Raw genomic sequence first — 12,550 nt, forward strand, 5'->3', positions numbered from 1 at the left:
CAGAATGCAGTGAAACAAAGCTATCTTTCTCAGGAGCCAGGGTGCGTCTGTGGCCTGCACTGTTTTGCTGAGGCCATATACAGCTGTACGTGGTTATAGGAACATTAGTTAAGTGAGCCTGTAAAAAACATCTGTATTTGAGATCACATAAGATTCTGCACATTTCCTCCTCCCTGTGACAGCCAATCAGAAATCTTGCTGACAGGCAAACTTGTACAGAACGAATGATCCTATTTAGATTAATTCTTCTTAATGCCTTACACAGACCTACTTTCCTGGCATATCGTGGAGAAGACAGGTCAGTTCCATTCAAAACCTAGAGACAGAAAACACAAGCTTGATTACTTGGTAAAATATATGATGATACTGGTAGGGAATGTGAGTGCTCAATCCCTATAAAAGTAAGACTGGTGGGCTCTTCCCCAACTCAGAGTTCAGGCATGAGGCACGCTGGAAAATAAGTACTTGGCCAGCGGGCAGTCTGGAGAACTGAGATTTAACTGTGGTTCTATTATTACAGATTCAGTTCTTTACTCTCTACTCAGTAACATGATACATCCTCACTCTTTGCGATGGAACCCTGAAGTGCCGTTCCAATCCTTGGCTCTAGACTTTGGCCCATAGGATGTTAACCAACACCAGAGAGTGGATCGAAGCATGCTCCTCAGCTGGGCTCCCTTGCTCTCTGGCCTCTGCCATGGATGTAAGAACAAACCTGAGCTAGCTCATTTGGTCCACTGGGATGATGGGTGACATGTGGAGCAGAACATGTGAGCTAGCCCAAGCCAAGGTCAGCACAGCTGCTGAGCCAAGCATGGCTTAGATCAGTCAACCTGCTGGCTTATAAGCCAAACAAGTGCTTATGCAGTTGTCTGTAATACAGTGACTGTGACCATAGCTAACTGAAGCAGCCACGAAGGATTCTGTAACCCTAAGCAATCCTTTCCCTGCCTGGTCCTCCACAGCTCATCTATAAAGTGAGAAGAGGGACTGGAGAGGCCATACAGCCTCTTCTAAAGGTAACTGGGGACCAAGAAACCTGGGGTGAGAAATGCTCCAGATTCTAGGTGCTCAGAGTCCTTCAAGGCCTAGAAGAGGCTGAAGGAAAAACACTTCCATCAGCACTGTAGGCAGGCAGATGAGCCTTTACGCCCAGGGACAAGTCTGAAAGGTCTGGCAATGTGACCAGTTATGTAAAAAGTCTGTGAACGAAGAGGGCCTGACAAACTTTTTAGCCAGCTCCTAAAGAAAACTTGTTTTTCTGTTGATTCAAATGTAAACAAAAAAGCAAGTCAGAAGACAGAATTGGAGAAAATGGAAATTTTTATTTTTAAACACTAGTACATTTTCAGGCTGTTTTAAAAAGGAAAAATCATATTAGTTGAAAACTATGCATCAAAGCATATTTATTTAAACTCTAATTTTACAAACACATAATGAAAAGAAATATATTTTATAAATATCTACTCAGAATATTATGGAAAAAAAGTGTTTAAAAATAACAGCCCCAGATCTCCCTCTTTAAATATATAAAATTCCCATACAATTCATAAGAATTCTTTCTCAAGAGCCAGAAATTTCACAAAGGCCAATAACTCAGTTCTCATCAGACACAATCAAAAGTAATAGGGATATAAAAAATGTAAAAGTTCTGTACAAGGGAAATCACAGCACACAGGTAAGTCTCATTACCATATAGGCCATTTGTGTTTTAAAAATGTTTTATAAAAACTGCCATTTAAAACAAATAAGTGAGAGTCCTTCCCTGACTGTGGAAAATATATAAATTATCACCCTCCTACCCGGGTATCAAGGTTCCCACCTGCTGGGGCTGGGGAGAGAGGTCTCCATGTGTTTCCTGACTACGGGCCTAATTAGGACCCACCTCCTCTGTCAGGGGCATTTTTTGGTGGATAATTCACTACTATTTCCTTTCGTTTAGAAAAATTCTTTGGGATCTTACAAGACAATTGCTCACAAGTGGAAAGCAAGACCAGGGGATGACTTCAGATTGTTGTATCCAATTAGTAACACTTGTAATCTACGGTTTGGGTGACCAAACTCCGTAGAGCCTAATTTTCCACCGTCAGAGACATACCCTATCACCTACCCCAGGGAAACACACTGTGTGGCCCCAAAGTTGTCCCTTCATTTTTCCTTCTCCAGCCCAAGTTGCTCTGTTGCCTGCAGCGCAGCAGCATATGCAGATTACTGTCTCTTTTGACACTTCTTCTGAAAAGAGCTCTTCAAAAAGGTGCGGTACACGGGGTCATCCACATATTCATTCTTAAACCTGGAGCTCAGCATTCTTTGTCTCTTTTTTTCCCCCTGGATTATGTCTGCTCCATAAAATGTGTCTTCAAATCGCATATCAGAGGCTGTGGACTAGAAAGAACCAGCGTCACACTGTGGAAAGCACGGCATTTGACGACAAGAATGGACAAAAATCTGATTCCAGCCAGCTTGAGGTGGCTTGCAGAGGCCAGGCCACTAGCCCAGGATTTGGGGGTTTTCCCACCTGCTCCATCTGGGCTCCTGTTTCCATGTAGCCTCAACTTTCTTCAGGATCTCCCACCCCCAGGGACCTTCCTGCAGCAGAAGCAGGATTAAAATCTTGTCATTACATCTCCCTCACTGGCCATCTTCCCTCTCTGCCTCTTGCTCGACCCGGTTTTTGACCAATCTGTCAATGGTCATTTCTAATTCATCCCATTCCTATTTACCTCTGGGTCTCTGCCCATACAACTTCCCTGAAAGTATCCCAGCTCCAGTCCAGTTCCTCTCACACCTTTCTATCCTACATGTCTTTGACTATTCTGTCCCCCAAGTATTGCTGGGAGCTCTCTTCTCTGACACTTTATAAGCCTTTCCTCCTGCCTTTCTCTTTCGTCCTCTGGGTGCTCACTGTGGTGTCTCTGGTGTTCCCCCTTCTTACGCTCTGTGCAACTCCGATGCTCCTGATGTCGTGCCTTTCTTGACATCTGCTCCCTGAGCCCTCATGCCTACACTCATGGCTTCCATCCCTGGGTCTCTGCCAAGGATACTCACATCTCTCACTCTGCTTCAGACCTCCTTCTATGTGCAGGCCTGCATGTCTAACTGCCCAGCAGGCATCTTGGTGTATTGATCCCAGGGGCACCTCAAATCAACCTGCTCTAAATTGAACTCAAAGTCTTCCCTCCCCATTACTATTTCCCTCTACTCCATACATGGCATAACCATCCTAGCCATGTGACTACACTGATCAGAAACCAAAAAGTCACTGCAAATGGCCTCTAGCCCCTCCTAAACGTTCCTTGAAGCCCTCTGTCCCTTCTCCATTATCCCTGCTGGCACATGGCAAAGGCCTCACATTTCCTCCCCTAAACCACCATGGCAAATGCCATACTCCCAGGATATTTTCTACAGAACCATGAGAAGAAAGTGCTCTGCACACTAACTGATTATATGACATCTCTGCTTATCATCTTTCAATAGCTTTGCAGCCTTTTAAGATGGCACTCAGGCTCCCTAGACCTACATAGTGTGGTAATATCCTACCCCATGTTCTGGGCAGACAGAATTATTTGCAGTTCCTTGCCACACCTTACTGGCATATGCCTTTCTGTTATTAGATGGGTTTTTTTTTCCCTCTGCAGGGATGCTATTCTATTTTCTCTGCGACAGGCAAACGTGCAGGCCCTTCTTTTGGTTCCTGTAAGACTTTAAGTGTCAACGCACTGGCATGAGGGCAGTTAGGTTTCTCCCTACTGGTGACTTCTTGAACCCTTTGTTGGTGAGGATATTAGGTAGTGAGTATGGATTTTTACAGGTTCTCCACACCAAGTAACATGCCTGGCACTCAGTCGTAGTTCAATTAATTGTTAGCCAGGTGAAGGAATGTGAGCTTTTTCTGTTATGCTCAGGTAAAGGCTACATTAAAACACTATTTTTGCTTCCTAATTCCCTATTGTCTTGTTTCCTAAAATGTATTTCCAACTGGTTTTCACTGAGGTAGATCACTCTAGATGATGCCAATACACGGTACATCTCACTGTCCCTGAGGCTACCCCCTGATTGGTGACACAAGCAGAGTACAGCTTTGAGGACTTGAAACACAGGTCAATTGTGGAAAAGAGATAAACAATGAAACAGCTACAAAGAAGATTGAAAACTAAAAAATGGAACCAAGTGCAGAATGGGCATGCTCCTGGTCAGTTCATGAGATGGTTATCCAGGGTAACTAACAGGCTACCTACCTGCATGGACACCCCCGACACTACCTTGTTTCAATTGGAAATAAAATAACTAAAAGATTATGGGTTGGTTGAGCACCCTCTGTCATTAGGAGAAAACATTTTTGTTTCATTCATTCTTGGCAAAGTACTTCCTCTGAGTATTTCTCCCTTTTATAAGTGCTAAAGTTATCAAAGGAGAAAAATAAAACATCTATGAGAGTGTTGCCGTTGTGCGAGAACAGCAAAAGTCAGCCTCTCAAATACAATAATAAAACCGATTTACCAGCAGCAATACTTAATTATGCACTGTTGCCATGGTTATTCTGTGAGACAATAAAAGGTAATGGGGCCATTTCTGAAGTTAGTGGGAAAGAACCCCCGCAAAAATCACTGAGGTGGACTGCTGACTCTTTTGAAAAATTTCTTCCCAAGTCAGCATGTGTCTAGGTGAACAGAAGTCATTAAAATACGAGGCCTCCTGTTTGGCAGTGAGGCTGCTAAGCCACCCGTCCTTTAAAAAAACAAGAGAGATTAATCATAAAATATCTTCCATCAATGAGTTTTCAAATTAGATTTGTTTCACCAAATGGGAAAAAAATAGCAGTCACAGACCAATGAAGGGCCAGAGGGTTATATTCTAACCTGAAGGAAAGGCTGGTTTGCTATATAACAGGAGCACGTAAGTCTTCGATTCACTGAAAACAGAGATAGCAAACCGGACTTAGTGACTGTGAACCTTTGTTCTTGCAGATATTTTCTACTAGGTTTATTTTTATTTTTATTTTTTTAAAGATTTTATTTATTTATGAGAGACACAGAGAGCGAGAGAGAGAGGGAGAGAGAGAGAGAGAGAGGCAGAGACACAGGCAGAGGGAGAAGCAAGGTCCACACAAGAAGCCTAACATGGGACTTGATCCCGGGTCTCCAGGATCAGGCCCTGGGCTGAAGGTGGCGCTAAACCACTGAGCCACCAGGGCTGCCCTCTACTAGGTTTAATTGTTTGACATAACAGGTTACATTCAGATAGTATATGTGATTTATATATTTTTTACTGACTTACTTTTAATTCAGAAATTTTCTCTGAGAATTAAAAAAAGTTGGATGTTGGTATGATTGTTCAGAGAAAGGGATCTTAGGAAACTCAGGAGCTGGGTTCAAATAAAGCTCTGTAGGAAGGCAACCTGGTATTGGAGACAAATCTATTATGGAACAGAGAGATTATGATCTGAGCAAAAAGCAGAAAGCATTCTTTTAATACAATTAAGAAATAGTATTTGAAATCTGCAAGACCCAGCTGGTGCTTAATCACACACGCACTAGAAAATCAAAGACCTGAGAGCCTTAGAGAGACTACCTACTCTATTCCCCACCCTTCATCCTCTGGGTGAATGAATGAATGAATGAATGGAGGAGGGGGAACAAGGGAGGGCAGGGAGAGGAGGGAGAATCAATGGCAGACAGGAGCACAGCATGAGAGTAGCCATCTTTAGCATTTTGAAGAAGAAGGTTGCTCTTAGGAGATTTTAAGATGTAGGGCATGAACAGATATTTTTTAGATCTTTGTTAGGATTTAGCCATTGTCTTAACAATAGGGATATCTGATTTTCTCTTTCCCTGCAGCTTATCTGGTGGTTAGTCTATTTTCAGGTGTGTGGGTCCCCTCTGTGTCACGTTGCTCGTTGGGTGGGTAGCAGTGCTGTTACTATCACTCTGCTCTTGACTATTTCACTTTGAAGGACCTTCCTTTCAAGGATGCCACTCAGAGAGTTGATACCTGGTGGAGTTACCCTATTCCCAGCACCTCACCTGAAAGGAAAAGGAGCTAAATATACAACTGAAGATTTAAGGAATCCAAGGAATCCAAATTAAGTTAACTCTATCACTGCAGAAAAGTATATCATAAGCATTCGCTGAAAACTAAGGGTATCATTTATTCTGGGAAAAAAATTTCATTTTAGTCAGAAAAATCCCATTCATTCAAATTTCCCTGTTTAGGATTTATCATTTTGTAAATGTGGTAGATGCAATTCTAAATGAGTAAAATTGACTTCATTTCAGGGTCCACTAAATATTTTATGATACAATAATGAAAACGAAGTTATTGTGAATTATATTTTTTAACAGCTTCAGTTTTGATTATTTGTCCATGTTTATTTGTCTTTTAATGGCATGTATAAAGCTTGAAACTAAAAACATTAAAAAAAACAGCTTTAGTATTCCCACATCTAGTTTTTGGGCTTTTTTTATTTCTTTAGTTAGAAAAGTGAGAGCCTACTTTAATTATCAGTTGACACAAACATTAATGAGTTTCTGGCGGGATGTTAATCAATATATGATAAGGCTCTAGAAAACCAGACATTCACTTATACTATGTCCCCTTTATTATTATTTTTTTACTATGTCCCCTTTCATCTACTATTGAAAACTTCCTTTAACATTTCGTCTGCTGATAAGATTATAAATGTCTAGATGGTACCTTTGTATGTTCCAAGTACCTTGCACAGAGGACATATTCAACAACTGTTTTGGTATGCCAACAGACATTAATTTAACATCATTTGATCTCATTAGAAAACAAAACAAGGAACCTGCACTGGTTTCCTTGTTAGGGCCAAATTTGAGGTTTGCCTAAGTAAGGGAAAAGTTGCACTGGCTTTCTTGAAAAATCATTCCACCTAAGTATGTTTACTGCTGGGCTTGGGAAACAGAGAGGATGAAAGATTCCTATGGCAGATCCCTGAGGGATATTTGCCCGCACTTACAAAACGAGCTTTCACTCTCTTGGGTAACTCTTCATCTAAAGTATAGATGTCCTCTCTCTTCATTGCTATCTGGGATCCATCTTCAAATTCAACCTAATGTGAAATAAGACATCATGATATGTATGTGTGTGTATTGTACACACACACACACACACACACACACACATTCATACACAAAGAAGCACTCACCATTTTCTTCTCAAGGTTCCAATTAACAACATAAAAAAAAGAAAGAAAAAAGCACTCAAGCAGAACAAACAAGAGAACCAGCCAACAGCTAAGGAAGGAAAAAAAGTTCTTTCCCTTATCAAACCAAGAACATTGTAGGTTTGCAAACAGATCAAAATTCTTGAAAATGAGTGTCTCTGAAGATGTGATATGAAAACTTTATCCTCACCCCCAAAGTGAAAACAAAGAAACATAGCTGCTGTTCAAATGATTTCTCAGAATATGAGACTGTGGCCAATTTTGCATTAAGACTGGTGGGGCCTTGTTGGTACCTTTTGTTTCTTTAAAAGGCTCTGGTACCATATGAGGGAGAAATACTCATATATTTACTCTTGTATAATAATCCTCCCAGAAAGTAATTTCTCAAGTTCTTAAAACTCACTTTTGTCAAATTCAACCATTTGGCCAGGAAAATCCCAGGTTCTCAACCTCATAACATGTAAAGCACAGTAATCTGTGAAAACCTTCATCTAAAATGAAAGTTTTAAACTTTTTCTTCAAGCTAATCGAATGGCAGGAAACAATTTTATAACCAGTTTTTTCAACATTTTAGGAGGTTTTGTCAGAGAAAAGTGACACTGGCTAACAGAAACCTAGAGCATTTGGGGGAAATTCATCAAATTCCCTACTCAAAGTGATCATTCTTAGTTTAAGTTTAACCACATATGACCATCAGGAGCAAAAAACAAAGGGGATGCAATCAGGATAGGATATCTATCTAACCCTGAACCATTTATGATATTTTTGAAGTCCCCAAGTTGTCTATCTGAAATCTTTACATGTAAAGCAATTAAAATAAGCTTGCACTTCTGGTTAAAAGATAAGTGAAACTATGCAGCTATACTATGTAAATTAAAAAAAAAATCTGCTGGAGTTTAAAATATTACAATAAGGATAATACATATAAATTTCTTATCCATGTACTGCTCACATTTGACTAAGCTGAAACAACAGGGTGGAATTGGGTCTTGGTCACAGGAGAGCTTCCCATTACTTCCCAGAAGGCTGAGATGGGGAGGCTCCTCTTCCTGGCCTTGTTTTAGCAGAATGGTTTCTTTAATATTTAATTAGACCAAGGTGTCATCTCACTTATACAATTTGATAGCATAACTAGAACTACTTGTGCCTACAAGTAGTTTCTTCTGTTTTAGATCATCCAAAGATTCTAAAAAGAGAGAAAGGCAATTATTAAAACTAAAAAGGAATATGGTGAGATGACCAATCATTCCAAGACCAAAGGGTCTCCCAGGATGCAGGATTTTAGCACTAAAGAACAGTCCCTTGCAAGCTGGGATAATTGTTCTCCCTAGATGGGACAGAGCTGAAAGTAAACTTGGGCCCTTTCCTTTACCAGCTGTGTGCTTAACAAATTATTAAATTCATGTAACCTTTTTACCCTCATTTGTAAAAATAGGAGTCAAAAACATTTATCTTGCGGGTCTACTGTGAAGGTCAAAAAAGTGCATATGCAGAATATTTAGCACAGTGAAATAGAAATTTTTTCAGTTATATCTATTTTTATAAACATCTTTGCTCATTCAGTGATGAGACTGAATAATTAGACACAAAACAAAAAATGATCTCAAAAGGGCACTTGGTTTAATGAGGAATTTTTAACTACTTGTACTTGAGAGAAAACTTTAATATTAGCCTTAACTTTTTCATTGAGTCTATAAATATGCCTATAGTTCTATGTTGATAGGCCATCATAAATTCAACTGAAGTTAACACACTGATTACTAATTAGCCTGAATTTCAGCATGTCCTCGTTATACTTTTCATGTAGCTACTAGCTTTGCTACGTGTAAGATGCTTCACTTTTGCATTTATTGTTTAATTATATTTAATTATTTTCTTTTGAATGATGCAGTAATGCCTCTTTTCTAGGAGTCTCCAGTATTAATTGTCTGTCTTTTGATTTTTGCCTAATTCTGGACATTCTGATACAAAGAAGCTCCAGCACCTACCGTGTTATAAATGATCTGAGTCTGCAACTTAACACAGGACAAAGGGGGATATAGCCTTTACCACACACACACACACACACACACACACACACACACACACATCATACATATAAATGTCCTCCCCACCCTACTCACCTTGGGTTTTTCTAGACCTTAAAAAATGTTCAAGTTTCCTGAAACTTCTTTCAACTCCTTTAATTACTTCTTCCAACTCCTTGAATTACATTGTGCTCTAGTACTTAAAATGTACTCTTTCTGCCCCTTATCAGTCTTTGAACAATTTCTGTGCTGACACTGGCAGTATTGTCATCCACCAGCTGCTTTTAACTTAACATGCCTGAACCTTCTTACTTTTTCTTCTTTTACTTCACTCTTCCTGTTTTTACTCTACTGCTTAGCTTGAGAATGTTGATTTCTGCCACTGGGCTACTGGAAGTACTACAACATATTGATTCTAGTCAGGGTGCTCCTTTTTAAAGCCTGAAGGAACATAAATACACAGCTGCTGTCCATGTTGTTTTCCTTGTTAGAGTTTAATCATTCTCGTCTCTGATAGGGATAAAATATTTTCATCATTCAATTGTATATGTACTCTTTAGTAATATGTAGAGTAAATATCAAACCAATTGCTGTACTTTTCATAAAATAAGCACTCCTCTAAGCTTAGGTGGCCATGACTGTGTCCATGTATGACTGATTTAGGTTTGAGGAGACACCCAATGGGGGTTTGTCTCTCAGGCAAAATCCACCAATTCAGGGGCTGCTGGCTGATGAACAGCCATCACTGTCTTGGCTTATGGTGAGATAAATCAGCCAATCAGTCTCTCTCCATATGATGTACACACAAGAAAGCATCTAGCCACTTATCTTTGTAGCCTATCTATATTCTTTACAATGAAACCATCCTTCACATGCTATTCATTTCCCAGTGTTGAACTTGATAATAAAACTCAAATATCTGGGTCATTAGAGATCAAATCTTTGCCGCCTTTATAAAATAACAGGTGCTCCAAATTCATGTGGCTTATTGATCAGCAGGACAATGCATATACATATGCCCTTTGGCTTCTCCTGTCCATCCCATCCAGCATCTCCACAGGACAGCACTCACCTGGTACATGTGAGCAACATTTGAACCTAGATACTTTGCCCCATAGAGTTTGCCATCAGGCCACTTGACTTGGACGACTTCTCCCTCAGCAGGAGGGCCCAGTTTCACACAGTCTCGGCTCTGTGGAAGAAATAGACAGGCTTTTCAAGGCAAGTGTCTAAGTGACTGCATTTAGAACTTAGCAAATGATGAACTCCTGGCAATTAAAAGGAGTTATTGCCTCTGTGTTTTATGGATTATGATCTTGCATGGGTGTTCAGGGGAAGAGATATGAGCCAAAGGAGTACTTAAAGATTCAGCCTACATCATAAAGTTGCAAAGGAGCCACCATAAGCCAAGCAGGAAAAAAACAGCAGCATTTACAATTGCTACTTGACAAAGAATCGTTCGGAGGGTAACTAAAATATGTGCAGAAACTCCTTAGCTGAAGAGACTAGCCCATGATTTACAACATCTGACATTTATAATAGCATTTTTGCAGTTAACCAAATGCTGTAACATACAACTCACTTGATCCTTATAATCACTACACAAAGAAGGCAGAGATTATTGATTATTCCCATTTTACTGACAAGGAAACTGAGCCTCCAAGGGGACTCCTTTAAGTTGTCAGAATCTCTGGAGGAGAGAAGCTGAATAGGAGAGTAAGAGTTGGGACATACAGGAGTAAATGGGGCCAGGGCGGAACAGAGTGATGTTCTAGCCAGCAGGCTGTGACAAAGCAGCAAGGGAAAAGGAAAGGTAGGAACACTTGCAGCATAGCAGGTGAGGCCGGGAGTGGTGCGTGCTGCTCAGCAGGCCTCTTCAGAAGACCCTTTGACCTCCCCAGAGAGGCATGCTTCTGCTGGCCACCCGTTAAGTGACCACCCTCTTCCTTCCACGGACATCCACGGTGGCACCTCATAACCAATCTTTTCACTTCATGTCTTCTACTCAGTAGTACCCCCTCCTAGTAGTTCAGAGCAAACCCGGAAGTCCATCCTCAAAGTTGCTTTGTTATTTGGCAGGGAAGGAAGCAGAGGAGAACCTGAGTTATCTATCCACAAGGTCAAGTAAAATGTTTTCATAGACATAGTTTGCAAACTCTTAAATTTGTATGTATTGGGTATCACATAGTAAAATTCTAATACAAATGAATTAAATACTTGATCTCTTTGGTAATTTTTTTTGCACAGTTAGTAATTTGTGTTTTGCTAATACTGGTATTTTACTGATGAGGTCAATCGAACTGATGGAAATGCATACTTGACCAATCAAGCTATAAATGCAGACTGGGCATGGTTCTATGGTTTCAATGAGGGCACACACAGGAAATATTTAGTTGTTTATGACTAGAAATCCACCATCTATTACTTTTCATTATTAACAGAAATTTTGCATTATAAAGGAGTGGCCATTTTATTGCTGGGTTCAGATAATATATGAGAGGCTTAACTATTCACTTTTCTCACTGCAGACTCCCTTCCTTTTAAAGCTATAGGTAAAGAAAAACTTGTGTTCGGAGGCTCTACAGAATTGACAGTCTGCATCTAACTTAAATAAGTTTCTCCTTCATAATATTTGACCTCAGGGCATGCAGAATTGAAAGGGTAGGCTGTAGAAATGTATTCCGCATATGCCCCTGGGGTTATCACCTCATTCTGCATCATTTCCCTTCCAGAGATGTACCTGGTACTAAGAATGCTGGAAAGTGCAGCTTCTCTCCACTTTCTACATAGTCTCCTAGGCTGGGAAGCTACATCAGCTCTGGGGTAACTGAGCTGAAACCTGGAAGCTTTGGTGACAGGAGTGGGGAGCACGGGAGGTGGCACAAGAACAGGTGTCTTCCTTCTCCTAAAGTTTTCTTCCATGTGGAGGAGTCCCACTGGGGTAATGTTCCTGGCTACTTTTCCACTCTTATTCATCCACTCTTCCAAGAGGACAAGCAGTAGTATAATTTTGTTGAGTTCTGGATGAGGTGGCACTTTCCACACTCTGCACCACAGGGCCCTGGGGCACCCAGCAAATACATAGGGGCTCAGGTGGGTATTTTCAGGGGAAACACAGTGACACTTATCAGACACCATGCTTACCACTACTACTCTGAAGCTGTTGGGACCCAAATTACACAATAGATGGAACCGTGTAAAAAAGACATGCTGAGACACCCAGGGGCAGGGAGCCAGGAATCTTTGGTAACTGGCTTTCCTCCTCCTGTTCCCTTTCTCTTTGGAGCCACCCTGTGGACAGAGAACTCAAGTTCTGCTCTAATCCTTCCACGGAAAG

The 12,550-nt window shown here is 40.7% G+C and overlaps 1 protein-coding gene across 8 annotated transcripts in view; it reads right to left on the reverse strand.

The window, feature by feature from the left end:
- Nucleotides 1-1,326: 1,326 nt before the first annotated feature.
- Nucleotides 1,327-12,550, reverse strand: part of KDM4C (lysine demethylase 4C) — a 428,768-nt gene continuing 417,544 nt past the window's right edge. For 7 of the 8 annotated variants that reach the window (XM_055302072.1, XM_055302075.1, XM_055302073.1 and 4 more), the window contains 3 exons: nt 10,286-10,405; nt 6,980-7,072; nt 1,327-2,385 (listed from right to left, as the gene is read on the reverse strand). In XM_055302072.1, coding sequence (XP_055158047.1) covers nt 2,209-2,385; nt 6,980-7,072; nt 10,286-10,405 — 390 coding nt within the window. In that variant the 3' untranslated portion in view covers nt 1,327-2,208. The remainder of the gene's footprint in view (nt 2,386-6,979; nt 7,073-10,285; nt 10,406-12,550) is intronic. The other variant, XM_055302074.1, reaches the window with a different exon arrangement.

This window comes from Nyctereutes procyonoides, unplaced genomic scaffold, assembly GCF_905146905.1.
Source record: "Nyctereutes procyonoides isolate TBG_1078 unplaced genomic scaffold, NYPRO_anot_genome, whole genome shotgun sequence".
NCBI classification, from domain to species: domain Eukaryota; kingdom Metazoa; phylum Chordata; class Mammalia; order Carnivora; family Canidae; genus Nyctereutes; species Nyctereutes procyonoides.